Raw genomic sequence first — 26649 nt, 5'->3', positions numbered from 1 at the left:
CTTTATCCTACTCACAGTAACAGTGAGTTTACTGTTAGTAAACTAACAATGCTAATGTTGCAAACAATAGGACTACTGAAAAAATTTTAAAACGTTATCTTTGGGAAATACATTATTTGGGCTGTATAGTCAAGTTAGTGTTTTTAAATTACTTGTTCCTCTGAAGTGAAGCCACCAATTTGTTTCATTTTGGTTTTGGGGTATTTCTCACATTTTGTTAATTTTGCTTATAATTATGTGAAACACCACAGTGTCACAGTTTAATCTCCAAAACAAGGTACATTAAGAGAAATTGAGCCTGCATTCTGATTCTTTCTACCCTATTTCTTACCTTGTTCTATAAGTAACAATATTTATTAGTTTGGTTTATGCTTCTAACTTAAAATATGTGTGTATATGTGTATATACACATTTATATATGTGCTACATGCAAATGTATATATTAATATTTGTATTTACGCATACATACAATAGAAAATAGTATGCTACACATAATGTTTGCACCTCATCTTTTTTTTATTATATATCCTGGAGATCACTCCATAGCATATATTCCTCATTCCTTTTTTATAGGAGCATATTAGTCCATTATATAACTACTATATTTTAATAGTTTCTGCTATGGACATTGATTCTAGTCCTGTTAACAAATAGTGCAGTTATAAATAGCCTGTGTATGTATCTTTTCATGGGGATTTTTATGTTTGGGATGTATTCCTAGAAGTGAAATTCCTGGGTCAGAAGGTAAATATAGGCAATTTTGCTGACTATTGCCAGATTCCCCTCCACGAGGGCAAGACAACACTTTGTGTTCCCATCAGCAATATATGAGAGTGTCTGTTTGCCCATAGCCTATCAACAGATTGTAATCAGACTTAATAAAATATTGTAAGTAGATCTGTTTTAGAATCCTCACTTTGGCAGAAGTATAATATGGATTGGAAGATATCTTAAAGACAAGGAGATGTGTTAGGCTTTGGCAGTAGTCAAGATCTGTAAAATGCAAATCCTAACTAAGGGGGTAGAGTCACATTAAATAAGCATTAATGGATGGAGGCATTATAAGAGGAATTAGAGAAACTTCTAAGTTTCTGAGAGCATAAACATCAGATTATGGGGTGGGGGGATTCCATTTTGGAATGCTTTGAATTTGAGGTGCTTCTGGGACATCTGGATTAGAGGTACATTCATTGGATATATGAATCTTAGAAGCTTGGGTAACGGTGGAGTTTTAGAGTCATCACCATATAAGAGTTAAAATATGGGATGGACCTGGTGGCTCATGCCTGTAATCCTAGCACTCTGGAAGGCCAAGGTGGGCGGATAGTTTGAGGTCAGGAGTTTGAGACCAGCCTGAGCAAGAGCAAGATTCTGTCTCTACAAAAAATAGAAAACTTAGCCAGGTGTGGTGGTGCATGCCTGTAGTCCTAGCTACTCGGGAGGCTGAGGCAGGAGGATCGTTTGAGCCCAGGAATTTGAGGTTGCAGTGAGGTATAATGACACCACTGCACTCTAGCTAGGGTGACAGAGCGAGATTTTGTCTCCAAAAAAAAAAAAAAAAGAAAGACATATAAATGAAGGTGCCCAGGAAAACAATAGTAGATAATTGAGCACTTGATATGTTCTTGACTTACTTTTATTTGCCCCATCTGTATTTTTATCTAGCAATTGACTTAGTATCTCCTTGGCAAGAATTAGAAAAGGTATACATCATTTTCATGACGTATCTTTTACAGATTTAACTGTATACACATACAATATACATATAACTTACATAATTTTGCCCTGAATTTGTACAAACTTAGTTTTGGTGCAAACATAGCTTAAATTCCCTCGCTCAGATGTATGAAATGACTTGTTTTGCCTTCTCTCCATATAAACATAATTTTATTTACAATTTGAAAACTGTTCAGGTTCTCTGCTTTGTTCAAGGTATTTCCATTGTAGGTATCTAATTTTGACAAACTTAGGCAAATGGAGAAATTTGTTACCATTGTAATGTGCATTTTACTATATTTTAAAAACATACAGAATGATAATGGCATCTCAAAATTTTCACATTACACCTGAGGAAGGAATCTCATCTAAAATAGAATAATTTTCTATCTCACAGCCTTAAGAATATGGAGGCAGGAAATTAATTCACAACTTTAGAATTAGAAGAGCCCTGAAAGATCTAGTTTAACGTCTTCATTTTATAGATTGAGAACAATGTTGGTTATTTTTCTGACCAAACCATTGTGAAACATGAGTGTATAAACACCAGATGTTGGGCTAGAGACTTCTACCTTTAGGTTTGACCATTGAAAAGTAGGATTGGAAAAGAAGAGTAGAATGAGACATGAGTTTGTACTTGTCAGGTTTCTTCTTTAGTATTATTTTTATGTAATTACAAAAAATATTAATCACTGACATTTACCCCATCATTTACTTTTCTAAGTGCCTTAAAGGTCTCATTTTAGTTCTCAAAACCATTGTTACATGAGTTGAAGGAAACTTACTAAAAATGTTTTTAATTAGAAGATTGAGGGCCGGGTGCGGTGGCTCATGCCTGTAATCCTAGCACTCTGGGAGGCCAAGGTGGGAGGATCACTTGAGGTTAGAAGTTCGAGACCAGCCTGAGCAAGAGCAAGACCCCGTCTCTACTAAAAAATAGAAAGAAATTAACCAGACAACTAAAAATATATAGAAAAAATTAGCCGGGCATGGTGGTGCATGCCTGTAGTCCCAGCTACTCAGGAGGCTGAGGCAGAAAGATTGCTTGAGCCTGGGAGTTAGAGGTTGCTGTGAGCTAGGCTGACACCACGGCACTCTAGCCTGGGCAACAGAGTTGAGACTCTGTCCCTCCCCCCCAAAAAAAAACAGAGATTGATTATTTGGAAGCCTCATTGTAGAAGAGAATTATGGCACTGAAAGGGTAAATGGACCAGATAGTCTGATGCCCCTTGCAATCCTGAGGGATTTTTTTTTTTTCAAACTGACTAAAACTTAGAGACTTGATTAAATTGGATGATTACGATCCCACACAGGATTAATATCTATTTATTCTAAATGAGTTTATATACAGTGAGAGTTCTAGGCTTACATATCTTTATTTGATTTGGAAGAATCAAGGCTAGCTGCTAGAGCTGCTTCCAGCTTTAGACCCACTTTCATTTTTCGCAGGCCACTCTTAGTTGATTGAGAGTTAAAGGTTTCTTCCCTTAGTTTCTACTTTGTTAATACTGTTACACTGCAATATGATATTTAATTCCTATGTTTTTAATAGCACAATAGGCTCTTAAACTTGAGCGTGTATCAGGATCACTGAGAGGATTTGTAAAAGTAGATTGTTAGGTCTCACTTCCAGAGTTTCTGACTCAGGTCTGAAGTGGAGCCCAAGAATTTGCATTTCTAACACATCTCCAGATGATGCTGATGCTGATACTGCTAGTCTGGGGACCACACTGTGAGAACCACTGCCATAGTATTATAGTTTGGCCTACCTCAGTAGACTGAACTTTGTAAGAACAAGAACCAGATGTTATTCATTTATTTGTCCCTCCACTACCTAGCAGTACCTAGGGGCAGCAGGTCTTAATTTTATAGAAGCCAATGTGAACTGTTATATTTCTTACTTGGGCCTGATGATACCAAGAAGTTAGGCCTAAAATTGAAGAACTTTCTAAAGCTTTCGGTATAGGTCAGGTTTGGGTTGGTTATGCTTACCTGTAGAAAATATAAATAAAGCCAAGATTCTGCTAGAATTTTTTTTTTACATATTCTACTTTCTGGTACATATAAAATTTTGTGTTTTTTAAGTATTACTAGAGAGCTGCCTACATATAAGAACTAGAATCTTTTTCTTCCTGGGAAAATGGAGGCTATTAGGAATGCTACGTTCATGTTCTTATTATGCATAAAGCAAATGGCAGAATTCAATGAACTGGTTCCAAGATCAGAGAAGGACCAATATCTAGTCCTATTAAAATAATTCTTGGCCAAGCACAGTGGCTCATGCCTGTAATCTCAACACTTTGAGAAGCTGAGGCAGGAGGATCGGATTGAGGGCAGGAGTTCAAGACCAGCCTGGGCAACATTATGAGACCCTGTCTCTACAATAAAATTTGAAAATTAGACGGACATGGTGACGCATGCTTGTAGTCTGCCCAGGTGTTCAAGGTTTCAAGTGAGCTGTGATCATACCACCACACTCCAGTGTGGGTGACAGAGTAAGACCCTTGTCTCAATCAATCAATAAAAAATAAATAAATAGTTTAAAAAATAAATAAAAATGAATTAAAAATCTATCTAATCTTAAACTTGGGTTTAAAAATTGTATCTTTTTTTTTTACCTGCTCCCCTTCCCGGCAAGCAATGAATGTCTTTAGACCTTAAGAAGAATTGTTTTACTCTGGGAATTAAGATCTTGAATGTATATCATTTAAGTACCACTAAGAATATATAGTCTTTCTCATTCAGAATATCCAGATTATAACAGTAATCATTGACTGAATAGATATGTTACATCTAGTTTGTTTTAGAGAAATGGTATATAGCTCCCTCAAAGTAGATATAGTGGTGGTTCTTGAACATGGAGTAAACACTTGCCTGGCATTCAGCAAGCCATGAAAAGAGGCCTAGTAGGGTGGGGAGAGGGTTTGTGCTCACACTTACAGAGACCAACCTGTAGGTATCACAGTGCAGGTGAGAGGCCAACATGAAATACACCTGCTATTTAAGGACATTGCAACCTGTATTACTTTTTCTTTTAGATGACTAATTCTACAAATTAGATTTTTCTATATGTTGCATAAAATTTTAGTTGTTTTTGGTGATAATCATAAGCCATGCTCTGTGGTTCTTTCTCTCTCCTCAGATATCCAGAAAGTGGTATTCTAGAAATGAATGTCAAGGATCTTAGACCACGAGCTAGAACCATTTTGAAATGGAGTGAATTAAATGTTGGTGATGTGGTAATGGTTAATTACAACGTAGAAAATCCTGGACAAAGAGGATTTTGGTTTGATGCAGAAATTACCACACTGAAGACAATCTCAAGGACCAAAAAAGAACTTCGTGTAAAAATTTTCCTGGGGTAAGATTCTCTTCACTGGTGCCATTTAATTACTGAATTAATCAAGGAAAGTAATTTTTAGATATTAAGCACATGTCCCTTAGCAACAAAAGATAGAAATTATGGAAGATGGAAATTTCCATACTAAAGGAGAATATTTTTATAAGTTCTTGGATTTTTAAAATTAAGAATGGCTTAAATATCCAGCTCTACTTTATGGTTGGAGATATTATTTGGATGAATCTGGGAAAACTGAGCATTTTATTAGAGAAATTCTTAGTTACCTCACAGGATTCTTATAGATTAAAACAAAATACAAAAGCATTTTAATAACTGATTGCTATAAGGATCTGTGTTGATGTAGTAGCAGTGGATGGCTACTTAACCAGCTGTTTGCTGGACTAAGACTAGCTGAAATCATTCCTTCATAGTAATTTTTCTTCAGCTTACAGAATTCAGGTGTAGTGAAGAGAATTCAAAATGTAGAAAATCACCTGAAATACCAGATCACTCATATTTCTACCATTAATTCTTTACGAAATATTTTCAGATGTTTTCCCCAAATTTTAAAGTACTAGGCATTATTTTACAGTCACTTAGGAAAATATTGTCACCATCTTTCTATGTCTGCTTCATCTGAATAGTTTTTTTGCTGAATAGTCACTAATTTCCTTTTTAAAAAGAAAATCTCTATTAAACTATTTCCAGTCCTTTATTATAAATATGTTTAAATAAATATCCTTGTATATACATTTTCCTGCATTTCTTTAAAAAGAATTCTTAGATTTGTTGTGTTGAGCATTGAAGATTTTAGAATGACCCTGGCAGTTTTCTTTCACATAAGGGAATCAGCCAAGCTAATATTCTTGTCAAATTCTGGTTAACTGGATTAGTGACACAAGGTGACGAATCTGGGAGCAAGCATCTGCTTATGGTTAAAAATACAAAGCAAGGGTAGGTAAACTACAGCCCACTAGCAGCTGCCTTGTGTTTGTAAATAAAGTTTTATTGGAACTCAGCAATGCTTGTTGACTTATGTATTATCTGTGGTTGTTTTTGTGTTTGATAGCATTGTTGAAAGTTGGCAACTAAGACTATCCATCCTGCAAACCCAAAACTACTTTCTATTTGTCCCTTCGTGGAGAAAGTTTACTGACTCCTGAGATAAAGAAAATGAATGTTGCGAGGTGCTGAAAACATACTTTAGAAAATAGATTTCAGAACTTTCTAGAAAGTGTGATTCTATTGCTAGACTAAGGGTGTGGCTCAAACATCTAAACATTTTGAAATTCTGATATAGAAACAAATCACGAAGAAAAGGAGAAAGCACCTAAATAAACTGGCTGTGTAAGGAGCCTTATAGTTAATGTACTTGAGTGTAGGATGTATAAAAAGCATGTATACCCAATAGCATAACAGTACTCATAGCATTGAGCAAAAAAGCCTGCTATTTAGAAGAAAAAAAATTTCCCCAAGTGATTCTGAGGTATAGTTAGAGTGGAGCATGCTGGTACTCAGGAGTTAGAACTAAGATTGAGTGGAAATTATAGACAGGCAAATATTGGTTTGATAGAACGATTATATGATGGCTAGCCCAACAATAAAACACAATGTCCTGTGAAGTATTGTGTTCTTCATTTTTTTTTTTTACTTAGAAGCATTAGGGACACAAGAGCCAAAAAAAGCTGGTGGCTTGAGGATGGGAATTTTTTTTCATAGTTAGAAATCTTTTCTCACTGGAAAGAATGGGTAAATAATTGGTGTTAAAGTATAAAAGCATTATGCTGTTGATAGACAGTTTGGAGCTGTTACAGTGCTGCCATGACATGCTTGTACTGTGTCCTGGCACGTATGGACATTAGTTTCTCTAGATCATATTGTGTCTAGGAGAATTACTGGGTCATAGAACCAACCCCTGTGCATCTTCACCTTTAGTAAAGACCAGATATTTAAGTGGTTGTACTAAATTACAATTCTGAAACAGTGTTAAGTTCCTGTTGCTCTGCGTTCTCATCCACACTTGGTTTTGTCAGACTTTAGTTTCTATTAATCAGGTGAGTATATAATAAAATAGTATCTAATGGTGGCTTTGATTTGTATTTCCCTGACTAGTAATGGAGTTGAGAACCTTTTTGAGTGTTTATTGACAAGTTGGGTATTTTTTGTGAGGACGTGTTTCTTAACTTTGGTGCATTTTTGGTGGTTGTTAATTGAATAATTCATCTGATTAGTTTTTGAGTTCCACTTGTGGAGACTAAATCATTTCAGTCATATGTGGCAAAAATCTAACTCTATGGCTTGTTTTTTCTCCTTATGATGTTTGAATAGCAGTTTTCTAATTTTAATGTAGTTGAAGTCATCAAAGTTCAAGGAAGTTTTTTTCCTTGTGCTTTCTATGTCTTGCTTTATGAAACTTCCCTACTCAGAGATCATAAAGATACTCTCAGTACCTAACAAAAGCTTTGCGATTTTGCCTTTAGATCTTTAATCAACTTGGAGTAGATTTTTGTGTATAGTGTGAGGTAAGGGTCTAATTTAACTTGATACATATGAATAATCATTTTTCCTAGCACTGTTTATCGGAAAGCCCATTTCCCCCACCACTGATCTTCAGTATCACCTCTTTCATATCAAGAATCCTTATATTTGATGCAAACTTCTGATTCCTCTACTCTGTACCATGGGTCTGGTTTTTGTGTATCTTTATAACAGTGCCACACTTTCATAATATGACAGAGCATGTCATCCTGCCTTGTTCTTCAAGTAGGTTGTATGTTCTTAGCTCTGTGTACTTTCATTTGAATTTTCCAGTGATCTTTTTTCTTACTAGTGTATAGGAATTCAAGTTTCCTTTGATTTTGGATCCAGTAGTAGCTTTACTAGATTTACTAACTTTAATTTACATGTAGATTGTTTTTGAAATGTTTATAATTATAATCATCTGTGAATTGGGACATTTTTGTTTTGTCTTTTCTTTTACTTTTGATTTCTTCCTCTTCTTATTTACCAGCTAGGCCATTCAATACATTGTTAAAAAGAAGTGGTGATAGCAGGCATCCTTTTATCCTCCTGAGCTCAGAAAACTTCCAAAATTTTATTAATAACTATGTTTCTTATAGATATTTTATGAATGTTTTCCTGGATTTGATTTGGTAGTATTTTGTGTAGGATTTTTACATCTGTGTTAATGAAAAGTTGTACATTAATCTTCCTATCTAGCTGTTCTTCGTGGATTTATGCTAGTTTCATAAAATAATTTGGAACATTCTTTTTCTATCTTATGGTAGAGTTTTGTATTTTCTTCTTGAATGTTTGGTGTAGAGCTCCTTAGTAAAGTCCTGGCTGAGTTTTCTTTATGGGAAGGTTTTTTTAATGATTGATTCAATTTCTATGATGATCATAGAACTATTCATGTTTTCTGTTTCTTTTTGAACTAGAATTTTCTAGGAATTTACTTTCATCTATATTTTAGAATTGTCATAAATTTGTTTAGTAGCCACATCTTTTTAATATGTACAATATCTGTCATGATATTCCTTTTTTATTCCTGAATTTAAGTTTGTGACTTTTTGATCAGTCTCACCAGAGATTTATCAGTTTTGTTAGACTTTTGCAAAGAACTAACCTTCAGTTTTGATCCTCTCTATTGTGTTGAAGGTACAAAGGAAGAAGCAAATAGAGGACATGATTTTTAATCTGCCTTGGAGATTTGATAAGGGAACTTGAAGTTAAAGTTCATGCTTGTTTCTATTTTTAATTTGTGAGTACCAAAAAGTGAATATGCTTGAACTGTCAAATTCTAGTTATCAGATTCTATTTGAGTTGTTACATTTTTAAAAGTTCACTTATTACTGTAATATGTATCATATTTAATACCATGTTAAGTTATACTAGTTTAGGCATTTATAAGTAAAGTAGAATTTGAATCCAATAGCAAGAAAATTTGACATTACTAAAACTATAGATATACTTGCTTTATGTTCAGTGTCATTTTTATGGGGTTTCATTTATTTACTAAATTTTTTCATACTTGTTTATTATGAAATCTCTATAGCGATATTCTTATCACTGAATATGCCATTCTTACAGGATATATTTAACATCCATATCAAGTTATACCTCAAAGCTCACTGTGCTTCAACTATTCTGGCCTCCTGTGTTGCTTAATTATATGAACATGCTCCTGCCTCAGGGCCTTTGTACTTGCTGTTTACCTCTACCTTGTCTGCCCCATACAGATACTCATTTAGCTTGCTCTGTCTCTTGTTTCAGTTCTCTGCTCAACTGTCACTTCAGAGTGGCCTTTCTTGATCACCCTGTGTAAAATCACACATATACATACCAGGCATAGATTACTTGAATTGTCCCTTACTCTTGACATTTTTTTTTCTTTGTAGAATGTATTATCACTTGACATTGTCTCTCTTACCCCACTTGTATTAGTTTTCTATTGCTGCTACAACAAATTACCACAAACTTAGTGGCTTAAACAGTAAAACATTGTTTTACAGTTCTGGAGGTTAGAAGTCTTACATAGGTTTGGGTTTCACTGGGCTAAAATCAAAATGTCAGCAGGGATGTGTTCATTTTCAGAGACTCTATGGGAGAATCCATTTTCTTACCTTTTCCAGTTTTTAGAGTCCTTCCACATTCCTTAGCCTGTTGCCTGCTTCCTCCACCTTCATAGGCAGCAATGTTGCATCTCTCTGGCAATTTTTTTGTAGTTACGTCTCCCTCAGATTCTCTCAGCCTCTTCCACTTTTAAGGTTTGCTATCATTATTTGGGCCCACCTGGATAATCCTCCCATTTCAAGGTCCTTAATCATCTGCAAAGTCCTTTTTGCCAGGTAAGGTAACATTCATGGTTCCTGGGATTAGGTCATTGACATGTTTGGGGTCCATTATGCTGCCTGTCATATCACTGGAATGTTAATGCCTTTACTTTTTGTTGTTGTGTGCCAGGCCCTATTCAAAGCACTAGTTACAATGGGTTTTCAGTAAATACAGTATTGCATAGATTCTAAGAGAATAGTTTTTCATATTTTAACATGTCTGAAATAAAAATGGATTGTAAAGTTGCTATTGGGCTGCTGACTAAAGATCTTCTAAAGATTTGGGTTTGCTTCTACCAGTCACCTGGGCGTGCCATTTAACTTTTAATTTCTATCTGCAAGGTGGTTTATTTCCCATATATCTTTAACTGAGAAAACCGGTTGGTGTCCTGGCTTTATTTGAGGGTCCTTCTTAAACACCTCATTGCAGGCTTTTTTCCTTGGAATTACATAATGTATCTTATAGTTAGTTGTTGACTACCATTTGGTGTCCCAGGCAGGTTTCTTTTTTGGTAGTACATAAAATGTTTTACAATTATTAGCTTATTAAATTCAATGAAATAAGATATTAATATTTCTTGAAGAAATAAATAGACAGTGTATTTACATGTTTTAGTTATGATCTACTATGGCTTTATCAGTTTTGTGCAGAAGGAAGGTCTGTGGTAAGTCTTTAACTAAAGTGATAAATATTTGAAAGAATGGTTTTTAGCTTTGAAACTGTTTTTGTGACATTTATTGAATCACTTAAAGAAGTATATGGAAGGCTTCTGTTTCTATGTAGCATGGGTCAGCTGGCAGTAGATCAGTGCTCTTACTTGGCTACCAGAATAGCCAGATTAAATAGTTGTATGTCTGAAGGCAGCAGAGGATCAAGGAGAACCACTGGGACTATGACTCTGGAGAAGGAAGAACCTGAGAATGCAATTGGCTTCTGTAGTTGTGTTTTGCCTCTGAGGAATCTGCTAATTCTGGATGCAGTGCAAAACCTAGTTGAGAGCAGCTAGCAGCAGGATGGGAACAGAAATCAGCAGAGCTTTGGGCAGATACTTGGGATGCCTCAAGTATATGGCCTGTTTTCACCTTAGGACTTGGGCCAAATTGGGGTTTTGCTGGGCAGGAGACTGAAAATGTAAGTAAAAAGTAGAGCGGCATTTTCAGCAGTCTTAGAAGGGAAACCGTTGGATTTGGGGATCACTCATGGAGTGGCTCCACAGAATATATGGCAGTCTTTTAGTTTGAAAACTGAATAGCTAAGACAGACAGGTAGACTAAATATTACTAAGGCTATAAACCAGCTTTGACTCAACATACTTGCTGTCTAAAATGTTGAACTGCCACCGTATCTCCCCAGCAGAAAGAAGGTTAAACCTTCTTTACATAAGATAACATCTGAAGCTTCTAATGTTTTGTATACGCCATGGAGCCAAAAATACTATTCTGCCATAAGACAGGGCCACCTAGTCAGAAAACAGAAGGCAAACCAGTAACAGAAATGGACCCAAAAGTGATCTTGATTATCAGAGAATCTTTAAAGTGTGATTAATGTGCTCAAGAAGAAAGATAAGATGGTGAATTTCAACTGAGAATTGGAATCAATAAAATAATTGTGGAGGCTCTAGAACTAAAAATTATAGTGCAAACCTAAGACCTTATTAGATTGATTTAACAAGATAGCAGAAGATAAGACTAGTAAACTGGAAGGTAAGTCAATAAAAACTATCCAAACTGAAACATGGAAAACACAAGAGAATGTTAGATACACAGCACTTGGTGGAAGGTCCAATTACGTGTACTTGGAATTCCCAAAGTAGAAAGTGGAGTGAAAACAATATTTGAAAATATAATAGCCATAATTTTCCAAAACTGATCAGTCCATATCAAAGAAGTTCTATAAACTCTAAGCAGGATAAATACAAAGAAAACACATAGTGACATATCACAGATAAGACTGCTGAAAACTAAAGATAGAAACACAGATGACCAAGTTTAAGCCAGAAACAATGTAAGCAATAAGACAATGGAGTAGCATGTGAAAACACTTATTTAAAAATAAATCTCAACTTAGAAATACATTTCTAATGAAAATATCCTTCAAAAATGAAAACAAATTAAAGATATTATCAAACAAAACCTGAAGAAATTCATCACCAACAGGCATACCCCAAAAAGAATACTGAAGGGAATTCTTTAAGCAGAAGGAAGGAAATACCAGATAGAAACATGGAAGTACAGTAAGAACTTAAGAGTAGGGGAAGGGTAAATATATGTGTAAGTATAAATAGCTATTCAAAAAAATAAAGTTTAGCTTTTGGTTTTCAGCTCAGAGGAAGCCAAGGTACAGCTTTCTTTGGTTGTCCGAATCCGGGTTCACCTGACACCAGCCACCTCCACCATGCTGCCTAAGTTTGAAGCCGTCCAGATCAAAGTCGTGTACCTGAGGTGCACAGGTAGCAAAGTCAGTGCCACGTCTGCCCTGGTCCCCAAGATCGGCCCCCTGGGTCTGTCTCCAAAAAAGATTGATGATGACATTGCCAAGGCAACCAGTGAGGACTACAGTGAAACTATTCAGACAAGCCCAGATTGAAGTGGTACCTTCTACCTCTGCCCTGATCACCAAAGCCCTCAGGGAATCACCAAGAGACAGAAAGAAACAGAGAAACATTAAATATAACAGAAATATCACTTAATGAGATTGTCTCAGGTCTCTACTTTGTTTTAAAAAAGAGATTGTCAACATTGCCGGATAGACACAGCACCAATTGTTAGCCAGAGAACTCTCTGGAACCATTAAAGAGATCCTGGGGACCGCCCAGTCTGTGGGTTGCAACGTTGATGGCTGCCACCCTCATGACATCGTAGATGACCTCAACAGTGGTGCAGTGGAATACCCAGCTAGTTAAAAAGTACAAAGGAAATATATCTGAATAAGGATCATTTCACAACCTCCCCCCAAAATAAAGTTTAAAATGTGTAGGAAAAAATGCATGACAACCGTAACGCAAGAGATGGGGTTGATAAATGAAATTGTGAGATTGGCATTCTGAGGCAAGTGGTGAAAGTTAAAATTTATAGTAGATTGGACTATGCAAACCTGACATACCAGTCTCCAGGCTAACCTCTAAAAAAATTAAAGGATTTTTAACAAATTTATGCAGTGAAAATGGAAAAACAAGCCAGGCATTGTGGCTCATACCTATAATCCTAGCACTTTGAGAGGCTGAGGCAGAAAGGATCACTTGAAGCCAGGAGTTTGAGACCAGACTGTGCAACATAGTGAGACCCCCCATCTCCACAAAGAAAAACTAAAATTTATCCAGGCCTGGTAGCATGAGCCTGTAGTCCCAGCTACTTGGGAGGCTGAGGCAAGAGGATCCCTTGAGCCCAGGAGTTTGAGGTTACTGTGAGCTATGATTGTGCCACTGCACTCCAGCCTGGGTGACAGAGCAAGACCCTGTCTCTTAAAACAAGAAAAGGAAAAATAAACATTAGACTAATCTGAAAGAAGGAAATCAAGACTAAAAATAGGGAGATAAAGTAGAAAACAGAATGGCAGAAATAGCTATATCAGCCATTGTATTAACTATATGTGAAATATTCCATTTAAAGACAAAGAGCAAACTAGATTAAAACAAAACAAGCCCTGTATGCTGCTTACAAGAAAGACTCCTTAAAGTCACAGAAGTTGAAAACAGAAGGATGGTTGGGATTCTAGGAAGATGACAATAGCATGGATTGTTAATCTCCTCAAATGTCCTTATAAAAACATACAAAGAAACTGAAGTATGTAATCCAGAAACTCCTTGGCAACATCTACAGTGAAACAGGGTGATGTGCTAGCTCCTACAAGCTCCAAAATAGCCAGTGGGATAAACAACAGAAAGCTTCAAGACCTATATGGTATCGATGGCTGTGCAACAGGAAGGAGAAAGTAGCTACAGGATCTGTAATAGGTCCAGGAACTCCAAATATGAATTGGCCTAGCATACTAATTTTAGAATAGCAGCTCTGGTATTTCAAGATGACCTCCAGTGATTCCTGCTTCTTGGTACTCACTCTCATATAGTTCTCTGTCACCTGGGCTAGAGTGCCATAGTATCAGCCTGGCTCACAGCAACCTCAAACTCCTGGGCTTGAGCAGTTCTCCTGCCTCAGCCTCCCAGAGTGCTAGAATTACAGGTGTGAGCCAACGTGCCTAACCAAGGATGACTTCTTGTGACCAATAGAATATGGTGTGACATATACCACTTGGAGATTAGGTTATAAAAAAAATAGCTTCCATTTTGGACACTCCGTTGGATCGTGTCCTCTTAAAGAAGCCAGCTGAATGTCATGAGGCTATTCAGGCAGCCTTTGGATCTTCCCCTAGTCAAGCTTTTAGATGAGATTGCAGCCCTAGCCAAAGGCTTGACTGCAACCTCATGAAAGATGTTAAGCCAGAGCTACCCAGCTAGGCTGCTCCCAGGTGAGCTAGGCTGATCCACAGAAATTGAGATAATTTTTGTTCTAAGCTGTCATGGGTGAGTTATTATATAGCAATAGATAACTGATATAGCAGCTGAAGCTAGAAAGGGGTATGCATCCCAATCTGGATGAGTATGAGCAATTTGTAGTAAGGTCTGCAGGGATTAGAGCCTTATGAACTCTTTAAATTAGTCAACTAAAGCTCCTTTCCAGGACTAAAGCCCCACATTAAAAAGAAACTAGTGGGGATAGAATCCATATTGAGTGGGACAGGGAAAATAGAGACAAAGGCAAAAAGGTTCTAGTTAAAAATAGGGAGGATAATAGAACCACGAGATTTCAGAAAGTAAGCTGTCGTGACAGTTTTGGGTTTTTTGTGGATTTTTTTTTTTAAGACGCGGTCTTGTTCTGTTGCCCACGCTGGAGCACAGTGGTACGATCACAGCATGCTGCAACCTCCAACCCCCAGTCTCAAGCCATCCTCCTGGCTTAGCCTCCCAACTAGCTAGGACTGCAGGAACTACCATACCTGGCTAATTTTATTTTTTATAGAGATAGGGTCTCACTGTGTTGCCCACGCTGGTCTTGAATCCTGGCCTCAAGCAATCCTCCCATCTCAGCCTCCCAAAGTGCTGGGATTACAGACGTGAGCCATTACACTCAGCCTTTGTAATACCTTTTTTAAAAATTACTTTTGTACAGTAATATGTAGTATACAATACAGTGAATATTGATAAATGTATATACCTGTGCCACTGCTAATCAACACATGGCATGTTCTTGTAGTCCCAGCTACTCGGGAGGCTGAACCAAGAGGATCACTTGAGGCCGGGCGCGGTGGCTCATGCTTGTAATCCTAGCACTCTGGGAGGCCGAGGCGGGTGGATCGCTCGAGGTCAGGAGTTCGAGACCAGCCTGAGCAAGAGCGAGACCCCGTCTCTACTAAAAATAGAAAGAAATTATCTGGTCAACTAAAAATATACATAGAAAAAATTAGCCGGGCATGGTGGCGCATGCCTGTAGTCCCAGCTACTCGGGAGGCTGTGAGGCAGTAGGATCGCTTAAGCCCAGGAGTTTGAGGTTGCTGTGAGCTAGGCTGACACCACGGCACTCACTCTAGCCTGGGCAGCAGAGTGAGACTCTGTCTCAAAAAAAAAAAAAAAAATCTACAATTTCATAGTAATACAAAAACTGATCACCTATAGAGAATGTTAGCTATTTTTTAAAAACTGCTAAATAAGCATTTTATCTCCCTTTGTTATGTGAGCTATTCCACTGGATTACCGAATAGTTAGTAAGGTCAAGTTTCCCTTTATAGAATTGTTCTGGCAAGTAAATGAGAAGGAAATGATAGAACTGGGATATCAACATTTTTAAATCCCCAATGTATTAATAAATCTAGGCATTGAGCATCAGTAGCTGCTGTCATGACAGAGAAGGAGACAACTAAATAACAAGGCGCTTTCTGATGGAAATAGAGCTATGAAATAGTCTACAAAAAGATGAACCTAAATCTGATTAAGCACAGGAGTTAGCAGTTTTTCTGTAAAGAGCCAAATAGTTTACCTTTGGGGGCCAGGTGGTCTTTGTCACAACTATTCAACTCTGGAGTTGTAGCATGAAATCAGCCACAAAAATACATAAGTGAGTTGGTGTAGCTAAGTTCCAATAAAACTTTATTTACAAAAACAGGCAGTGGACCAAGGTTTTTTGACTTCTACTCTAGATCAATTTCCAACTTATGAGAAATACAGATGATAGGGAAAAACTGTTTACACTTTGGGAATGCAAATATCAAAATCAAGGCTAAGAAACTCTATAAGACAAATGGTTGGATTCTTCAACAGATTTCAAGAAAGAGATGGTATGGGAATTTAGACTTAAAATACAGGCAAAACTACGGTATGTTTAGGGAGGCAGACAGCTAAGAAGACTGAAGAAAATCAAGGTAAATATAACAGGAGGGTGTGAAGAACTTGTCACTGGAAGGGGGCAAGTTGAGGTAGTTGATAGTTATATCTTCTGTCGTGGTTGGTGATTACAAAGGTTGTGCACCTTATAATTGGGTAGGCTGTGCATTTATGTATGCAGTTTTTCTGTATTTGTGTATATTTGACATTAAAAGTTTTAAAGAAAGGGTGAATGAATGGAAAAAGTCTGCAAGCAAATGCTAACCAAAAATAAATAAATAAAAGCAGACTTGTTGTAGAATTCATTACTAGAGGTAGAGGTAGACATTTAATAAGAAGATACAGGACTCTTAGATCTGTATGCACCTAATAACATAGCTTCAAAAATATAAAGCAAAAGCTGACAGCTTAAAGGGAGAAATATATAAATCTACAGTCATAGCAGAAAATTTTGAAGAACCATATACAAACAGGTATAAATTGAGTCTCTGACAAATACGGTTTAGTATTTTAAAGACTTTAAGGAGAAGGCATCTTCTGCCCAGAAATTTACCCTATTTATTGGAAATAGGTTTAAGTATTACATTTTAATTGACAGAGTACCATTTTTAGTATTCAAATTAAATTTGCAAAATAGCTGCTTCTTACTAGATAATATAAGTATAAAGTTTCTGAATTTTTTCCTGATACTACCCTAAAGTTACGCTTAATTTTGAATGTTAATTAAATCACAATTGGACTTTTCCTGCTATTGGAAATTGTAGTTCAGAGTGATTGGAATAGCTATAATCTCAAATTGTAAATAGGCAAATTCCAGTGAGTTTCCAAACTGAATTTTAATTACTATTTGTATATGGTTTAGATTTGTTGACAGAAGTTAACCTTTCTTCCTTTTTTAAACAGGGGTTCTGAAGGAACATTAAATGACTGCAAGATAATATATGTAGATGAAATCTTCAAGATCGAGAAACCTGGAGCCCATCCTCTTTCATTTGCAGATGGAAAGTTTTTAAGTATGGATTTTTCTTTGGGGCCTAGACTACATGTGTTGAACATGATTGAAATTTATTTTTACTGGTCAGTGAATAACTTAGAAGAAACTATAAAACTGTAGACTATACACATTTATAAAATATTTTCAAGACAAGTTTTGATCTAAGATTCATTTTGGTTTGATGGATTTTTCCCAAATGATAAAATTTTATTTTCAAAGACATATATTCTCATCTTGGCATTTTATTGCTATTTTCTTTTTATTTTTTTAATTTTTATGGATACTTAATAGTTGTAGATATTTACAGAGTACATGTGATACTTTGATACAGGCATACAATGTGTAACAGTCAAATCTGTGTAATTGGGATATTCATTACCTCCAACATTTATCATTTCTTTGTATTGAGAACATTCCAAATCTACTCTTCTAGCTATTTTGAAATATAGGATAACTTAGTATTTAGTCCTGCTATTGTGCTACACTAGATCTTACTCCTTCTAACTATGTTTTTGTACCCATTCACCAACCTCTCTTTATTTCCCCCACCCCACTACCCTTCCAAGCCTCTGGTAACCACCATCCTACTCACTACCTCTAGGAGATCACTTTTTTTTTTTTTTTGCTCCTACATGAGTGAGTACAGGAGACATTTGGTTTTTGTGCCTGGCTTATTTCACTTAAGATAATGTCCTCCAGTTCCATCCATGTTGTTGTAAACAATAGGATTTCATTCTTTTGTGGCAGAGTTATATTCCATTGTATGTATACACCATATTTTCTTTGTCCATCTGTTGATGGATTTGCTGCTGTTTTCTCTGTTATAGATTCTGTCCAAAGGAAAAATCTATTTCAGTAATTTTGTGGCCATCCAAGATTAATATTTTTAATAATGAGATTTATTTTTATACTAGTGGAGCCTGAGAATAATAGTGCTAATTGAGCCTTGAATTTTTAGGAGGTAATAAGTGAGGTTTATATAAATATTAGAATGTTAGAATGCAGCCCTACCTCTTCATTGTATAGGTTTTTCTTGTTTAATGTCACACAGTTGGTAGGACTAGATTCTAGGTCTTCTTATGCATGCATGGTTCAATCGCTGTCTTTCCAAATAGATTCTAGTGTCTCATATTCTCTTTATTTTTTGTGGGGAGCAATCCATTGACTATATGCCATGTGTCAATGTCTAATATATTCTGGGAAAGAAATATTTATGACTAAAGGGTCCTGCCTAACCTCTTCTTACCTTAAGATTTGAACAAGAGAAGACCTTTAACAGATCAATAAGTAGACTTCAGGTCTCCACTCTAGGCCATTCTCATTTTTTGAGGCCACAATGCTCAACATATCTAGATTTGAATTAAGAACCTTAAGGCATGATGAATAAACCTATATAAAATGACATAGTCATTCTTAGTAAAGGACAATAGAAAACCAAGATTGGCTAAGTTTTTCTCATATTTCTGCTATCTCCCACTCAGTGTATCTGTATATATTTGTTGTCCTTTCTTCTCCCTGATGCTAATCATAATTTAGCTATACCTTTGAAGTTGTATATAAAGAAACCTTTTCAAAGCCAGACTGCTGCCAGTCTGATCATTCTGCGAACCAAAAATCCAACATGCCTTTGGTATTTTGTATCTGTTCTGTCTCCATTGCTTATATGTTGTCATAGCTACCTTAGTAGAAAAGAACTTAAATTGTAATCTTCTGTTAATTGGCAAGAATAAGCAGTGATCAGTTAATACTAAAATCAGTAGCCTTATCTCTGCCCCCTCTCACTGTCACTTGTCAATTACTGATTCCCTTTCCCTTACATTGCTAGATCAGCTCTGATATGGTAAATCTTCTCACAAATGTATTGTGTATATTTGTAAGAAATTCAGAGTATAAAACTACATAAATTCAAACATAAACTTTACAGGCACTATACAGTGTATGTCACTGTAGACATATTCTTGTGTCTATGTAATTCTTTGTCTTTATATATTTATACAATTTTGTTTAAACATATGTTCTACAATCTTGTTTTTGAATTTAATATACATAATACTTCTGTGTTCTTGTAAATTTACCTTATCTTTTATAAATTGTATCCAACTGTTCCCCTTTTGATTGACATTTAACTTTTGTTTGGTCTTACGAACATAGCTGTAAAACTTGTGTACATGTGTACATTTAAAATTTTTAAGGGAATACTTTGACAGAAGGTATGTGGACTTAGGGCCAATAAAGAGTGCCTCTTCCCAGAGTTCTGAACCAATTGACAAGTAAGATAAAAAGTAACTGAGTTACAAATGCCACGAAGAGTAAGTTGGGAGCATAGCTTGTGGGAGAACCAAAATAGGTTTGCTAACTCCCAACAGCCCAGTCTCCCTTCGTACAGCCAACTCAAGGAAAGGTTTGGATGTGCAGAACATATGGACTTGCCTAGGTCACTATTTCCACTTGTTGGGGTAGGCAGAGAACAAATCCCTCATAATTACAGGACCTTTTGATTAGATACCTAAATGAGTAGCTTAAATCCACCAACCAAGTATGTCACCACCACCACCACCCCCCAAGGAGTAATAAGGGACAGGATAAAAATACAAGCGTATTTAGAGAAAACTCTCCTGGAAACTAGCAGAGTAGGAAGAAAGAATACTCTCACAAAGGAATCTAAGCTTAAGGTTTCCTGAGTATTGTCAAATGGATTTTCAATGTTTATCAATTTGTATTTTCACCAGTGTGCCTATTTTTCCATTACCTTATCAATACTAAACATTTATTTTTCCTAGTCTAATAGGAGTTAAAGGTCCAAAGTATTAATTTATATCTCTTTATTTTTTATTTATTTATTTATTTATTTTTATTTTTGAGACAGAGTCTCACTCTGTTGCCTGGACTAGAGTGCCGTGGTGTCAGCCTAGCTCACAGCAACCTCCAACTCCTAGGCTCAAGCAATCCTTCTGCCTCAGCCTCCCGAGTAGCTGGGACTACAGGAATGTGCCACAATGCCTGGCTAATTTTTTCTATATATTTTTAGTTGTCTAGCTAATTTCTTTCTATTTTTAGTAGAGATGGGGTCTCGCTCTTTCTCAGGCTGGTCTCGAACTCCTGACCTTGAGTGATCCACCCACCTCGGCCTTCCAGAGTGCTAGGATTACAGGCGTGAGCCACCGCAATTTTTTGATGATACCCATAAACCAAAAGAAATGCATTACAGTTCTGTTTATTAAGTAGTTGGGTCCAAATAACTTTGTTGGACAAATTGCATTTCCCTTGACATTTTATGATATCTTATGGTGGCCCAGTGAATTCACTACACTGCCCTTGGGTGTCTTGATGCACATTTGGGGAACTGTGGATCTGTATATAAATATAATTTAAGCCAAAAGTATGCATTATCCTCATGTTTGCTGATCATTGGATTTTTCACTGGCATATGCCTGGGCCCCATCCCTGAAATTCTGATTCAGTGAGTCTAGGATGAGGCTCAGGTAGTTGTTCTTAAAACATCACATTTGATTATTTCTTTTGGTTCCTTTCTTTTCATTAAAAAAGCTGTATGCTGTTTCCATGTGTTTTTCTTTATGGTATTCATAGATATAAAAATTGTCTTAAGACTAGCTATAATTTTGTTCTTAATAGGAAGAAATGACCCTGAATGTGACCTGTGTGGTGGAGACCCAACGAAGACATGCCGTTCTTGCTCCTGTCATGTATGTGGTGGGAAACATGAGCCCAACATGCAGGTTCTGTGCGATGAATGTAATATGGCTTATCATATTTACTGCCTGGATCCACCTTTGGATAAGGTGCCAGAAGAGGAATACTGGTATGATTATCGTGGTTTTTATTGTTCTTGTTATATAAAGAATTGAATGTGAAATATTTATCCCACCAAAAGTAGATTTCTAAAGATACATAGTACATATTAAAGTGCTTAAAATGTTATAGCCAATGAATACTTGGCATTGATATCTCTATTCAATTACCATAACAACTTCTGAACTGGTCTCTAGCCCCATTTTTTTTTTAATCTCTCCATTTCCTTCTCCAATATGGAGTCTGTGTTCATTCAAAAATGCCAATCTGATTGTTATTCCTTTGCTTCAGAGGCTTTGTGTTGCCTTACGGGACCCTGCATATTATTTAGTTGCTTCTCCAGCTTTCTTCTTACCACTTCCTTATCTCGCCAAATACTCTGCACTCCAGCCAGATTACTTATCTTTTGACTCCTTAAATAAGTCATGTTATTCTTTTTTGGGTTTTCACACTTGACACATTTTCTTCTTGGAAGCATTTTTCTCTTTGCTTAACTTCAGGATGATATTCATCCTTCAGCTTTTCAGTTAAATATGACTTCCTCTGGTAAGCCTCTATGGATGGCCTTCTATACCCCAGTTGTTAGATGTTCCTGTTCTATAATGGTACTTTAACAAATATCAAGTACTTAATTTTTGCTAAACACTAACAAAGTGCTTTATATGGATTATTGTCTTTAATCCTATGAAGCTTAAGTAGAACAGGCTCTAAGGTCACATACTTTTTTCATATAGTTGTAATAGCTACAGAAAGAAGTGGTTAGAAAAGAGACTGCGAAAAATATGCCCAAATTACAATGACCCTTTTAACCATATTAACCAATTGGCTTTTTTTTTTTTTCTTTTTAAGCTATGGGCCATATTGCTGCCATTGAGGGTTTTTAAGTAAGAGGGATGACATAGTCAGAAATACTGATGTCACACACAAGTGGGTAACTGGTATCTGAAGAAAATAGATTGTTCTATGGTCCTTCCCCTGCCTGTTAGGAAGATGGTTACTGACAAGATGTAAGGATGGGAGAAAAGAAGGGGGATATATCTTCTTCCTTTTACCTCCTACCATTACTGCACGTAATAATCACACCCTGAATTTTGCCATTGATACTGACATTTCCTCTGAAGTCTCATATTTTCCTTCTTGTTTCAATGGACCGTAACATATGGCTTCTCTAAAATGGAAACCCTTTTACCTGTTCTCACAGTTCCATATCCTTTTGCCTTTCCAGGAACTTCACTCCTTCAGTTAATTCCTCTTCTCAGTTGCTATTATTAGGTTGTTCTCATAAGCATCTGAGAATCTCTTTTGAGTTTTCAAACCACACCCCTCCCTTGATCCCATATCTTCCACCAGCTGCCTACCCAATTCTCTGCTCATGGCCAAGCTTCTCAAGAGCTGTCTCCACTAATTGTTTCCATTGCCTGTCCTCTCATTCATACCTCAGCACTCCAATCTGGCTTTCCTTCGCCCGACTCCACTGTATCTGCTTATGTCAGGCTCACAGACACTTTGTGTTTCCAAGCCCAGTGGTTACTTCTCATTCCTCTAATTACAGGACTGCTCAGCTGCTTACTCTCTGTTTTTATAGATTTAATGATATCATATGACCCTGTTTTTCTACCTACTTCACTGGCCTTTTCCTTCTTAGTCTTCTGTTGGTTTCTTTTCACCTACCAGATTTCTGAGTTCCCCCAAAGCACTACCCACTTGTTTTCTCTTCATGCTTCCTTTCTAGGTAACCTCATCCAATCATGAGACTTTAAATACCAAGCTAATAGTCTAGGATTATATCTTCAGATCTAATCTCTCCTGAATTTCATGGCATCACAAAAGTAGTCCAAATGGAGATCATAATTTCTAAAAAAAAAAAAAAAAAAAAACTCCTGCTATAATCCTTCTCTTCCCCTAGTCTTTAGTAAATAGTACTATCATCTTAAATACTTGTTCATGCCAAAAAGCTAAACTTCATCCATGATTATTATTTCAGCCCTTCCGTTTATGACCTGGCCCATGTCTGTTCTCTAACTTCTATTGTTTATCACTAGCCTATTTACTTACTGACCTTGAGCTATACCCACCTATCATTCCCTTTTATGTCTCAGGGTGTTTATACTTTTTGTTTGCCCAGAATGACTTCCTTGGGTTATCTGCTTTACCTAAGAAGCATACCATTTCCATTCACTCTTTTTTCTTTTTTTTTTTTTTCATGACTGCAACAGCTAGCATCCATTCACTCTTATCACATAACCCTGATGTATTTCCTTTATAGCACTTAACACTTTTTGAAATTCTTTCCTTGTATATACTGGTTTTCCTTAACTACTGTGTACAAGCATTTTGATCATTTATTCCCATCACTGAAATAGTGCCTTGCACATAAGAGGTTCTGATCAAACCTGTTAAAAGAATGAATCTTGGCGATGACTTTAGGATGTTATAATTAGAAGACTGTCTTATATTACTCTATGGAGTATCTCTACATTCATATCAAGGTCCTTCACTTCACCTGGAACTCTTTGACCTTAAGTCTTTTCTATTTGTCCAAATCATGTGGTCTGGATATTTAATCTCTGAACTAATTTTCTCACACAGATCATACCTGCTTTAGTCACAGGATCTTTAATAAAATCATAGTTATAAAGGTGAGCCCTTCAGGTAAAATGTAGTCTCTCTTTAGAAAAAATTTATTTTTGGAAGCCTTCCTGATTTTCCAACTAGAAGAGATTTTTAATTTATAGTATTTAGTCCCTTCTCAGACATAATTTGCTCGAAATTAGGGATTGAATTATTTTCATTTTTCTCTCCTATAGTACACAACAAGATATTGCATAATTGGGCAGTCAGGATTAATTAGTGGGCATAGATATCTTCTTTGCTGTAAAGGCTATATGGAATGATAATTATGAAATAGAAAGTATGGACAAAGAAATTTAAAATTAATTGGGCAGTGGTCATTAGATATTTGTTAGGATATTCCCAAAGTCTCTATTCCTTGGTGACACAAGAATAGCCCCATCTCATTCTATAGACATACACCTTGTTTTTTCAGAAAAGTATGAAGGCAGTTTATGAAATACAGGTTATAGTAGGGCAATCAACTGCAAATGGGCTAAAGGACAAACACGTATAGGGAATTAAAATTGAGCTAGGAACTAATATAAACATAAACATCCTTGAAGTCCTCTATACTTTGTTATAATAAACTGTATATTTTTGGCTCTGAGAATTCTAAGAACCAATTTATATGGGGTGATGTGTCTGTTGCCTAGTTGAATGTTTGGTCTAGGAATATCTATTCTTGCTATTAATACTTTTGTTTTAATGATAACTTCAAATGAATAATTTGTTCTCAGGGTTAGTGATAAGATTAAGGGTCATGGTACCATTTGAATCTCACAGCTTTGGCTTTTGAACTGAGTTTGAGGATCTATGATAAAATCTTTAAGTTCTCTAAAAGGATGACAAGAATATTTTTTACAGCCAGCCTAACCATGTAAATATTTTGAAAAGTTTAATATTTTAATGCCAGCAGAAACTGTAATATACACTAAGTAATACATCTTAATACCTGTTCTAATCTAGAAAGGCTATTATTCTGTTTCTAGCCTTAATATGGTATTGCCAAAATTCTTTTGTTCTTTTTTTTTTTGAAAGGTATTGTCCTTCCTGTAAAACTGACTCCAGTGAGGTTGTAAAGGCTGGTGAAAGACTCAAGATGAGTAAAAAGAAAGCAAAGATGCCATCGGCTAGTACTGAAAGCCGGAGAGACTGGGGCAGGGTAAAGAAGAAATTCTTTTTTTCCTAGTAATAAGTTATAATATGTTATTTCAATATGAATAGTAATAATGGTATAAAAGATTAAACAGTATAGTTATTTATTAATATTGGTAGTACTTAAATCACATGAGCGGTTGGGTTTATATTTTATTCATGTCTCATGAAAATTGGGGGCTTTTAGTAAGATTTAACATAACTGATTTCTTAAACAGCTTGTTTTGTGACTTGTAGGGAATGGCTTGTGTTGGTCGTACGAGAGAATGTACTATTGTCCCTTCTAATCATTATGGCCCTATTCCTGGTATTCCTGTTGGATCAACTTGGAGATTTAGAGTTCAGGTATGTCTTTAAAATTGGCTTAGTTGAAAGGTTCAAATTGGGTATAGTTCAAATTATAGCAATGTTAATATCTATTGATTGTAAATGCATCTAGCTAGTAACACATGGCATTCAGTTGTTAGAATCAAAGATTTTCTTTAGGACAGGTATTTTCTTCCCAGAGGTTAACAGAAGAAAATACACCATGGAATTAGTCATCAACCTTTTCATCACTTTGTTTTACTGTTCTGTTGTAGTTACAATAGTTAACATTGGTGAACTTTCTAAAGAATTTTTTGCCAAAAATTTAATATCTGGAATTCCAAATATTCCAAATATTAAATTCTTCTTTAAGTCATGTGGTAAATTCTCATTTAATGTCATTGAATTCTAAGCTTACTTCAGGTGTTTTCTTTGGGGCTTATCTTCCTGAACAAATACTAAGATATTGGGCAGAAGGAAGTGCCAGCTAATCTAAGAATAAAATTATTTCCCTCTTCAACTTGAAGGAGGCTCTGTTGTATTTCTCCCTGACTTCTTTAGAAAGGTAATCTTATCATGGATAACTTGATGTGAAACAAAAACAAAATCTCTTGTAGGACAGTTTCCAATTAGAGACACCCAGGATTTTGAACTTTAAATAAGAAAGGCTTTAACTTGTATATTGAGTGGCCCTGGTACTTAGACTTTCAGTATAATTGTAAAATTAAAATAATGTATAATTGTCCTTCACATCTTTGAGGACTGTTTCTAAGATCCCCCATGCCGATCCAAATCTGTGGATGCTCAAGCCCCTTTATAAAATGGTGTAGTATTTGTATATAACCCATGCACATCTTCCTGTATACTTTGAATCATCTCCAGATTACTTATAATCCCTAACACAACATAAATGCTATGTAAATAGTTGTTACACTGTAGCCGGGCGCGGTGGCTCACGCCTGTAATCCCAGCTCTGGGAGGCCGAGGCGGGTGGATTGCTCAAGGTCAGGAGTTCGAGACCAGCCTGAGCAAGAGTGAGACCCCGTCTCTACTAAAGATAGAAAGAAATTATCTGGCCAACTAAAAAAAAAATATATACAAAAAATTAGCCGGGCATGGTGGCTCATGCCTGTAGTCCCAGCTACTCGGGAGGCTGAGGCAGTAGGATCGCTTAAGCCCAGGAGTCTGAGGTTGCTGTGAGCCAGGCTGATGCCACGGCACTCACTCTAGCCCGGGCAACAGAGCGAGACTCTGTCTCAAAAAAAAATAATAAATAAATAAATAAATAAATAAATAAAATACACTGTATTGTTTAGGGAATGATAGGGAAAAAGTTTGTATGTGTTCAGTACATACACAACCATCAATTTTTTTCCCCTGAGTATTTTCTATCCTCAGTGGAATCTGCAGATGTGGAACCTGCAGATACAAAGGGCCAACTGTTATATTAATACGTATACATAGCTTGAAAAGTTAAGTACTAATATATGATTTATATTTTAAGAATCC

General features: G+C 36.2%; 1 protein-coding gene across 5 annotated transcripts in view; it reads left to right on the top strand.

The window, feature by feature from the left end:
* UHRF2 (ubiquitin like with PHD and ring finger domains 2) overlaps nt 1-26649 on the top strand; it is a 75285-nt gene that overhangs the window by 30243 nt on the left and 18393 nt on the right. For 4 of the 5 annotated variants that reach the window (XR_006737962.1, XR_006737963.1, XM_045563851.1 and 1 more), the window contains exons 4-8: nt 4859-5077; nt 17166-17275; nt 20890-21076; nt 24718-24841; nt 25072-25179. Coding sequence is in view for 3 of the 5 variants with exons in the window: in XM_045563851.1 (XP_045419807.1) it covers nt 4859-5077; nt 17166-17275; nt 20890-21076; nt 24718-24841; nt 25072-25179 (748 nt within the window). In the remaining 2 variants the exon portion in view is untranslated. The remainder of the gene's footprint in view (nt 1-4858; nt 5078-17165; nt 17276-20889; nt 21077-24717; nt 24842-25071; nt 25180-26649) is intronic. The other variant, XM_045563852.1, reaches the window with a different exon arrangement.

Source organism: Lemur catta, chromosome 10, assembly GCF_020740605.2.
Source record: "Lemur catta isolate mLemCat1 chromosome 10, mLemCat1.pri, whole genome shotgun sequence".
NCBI lineage: Eukaryota > Metazoa > Chordata > Mammalia > Primates > Lemuridae > Lemur > Lemur catta.
This window is presented reverse-complemented; position numbering and strand designations above follow the sequence as displayed.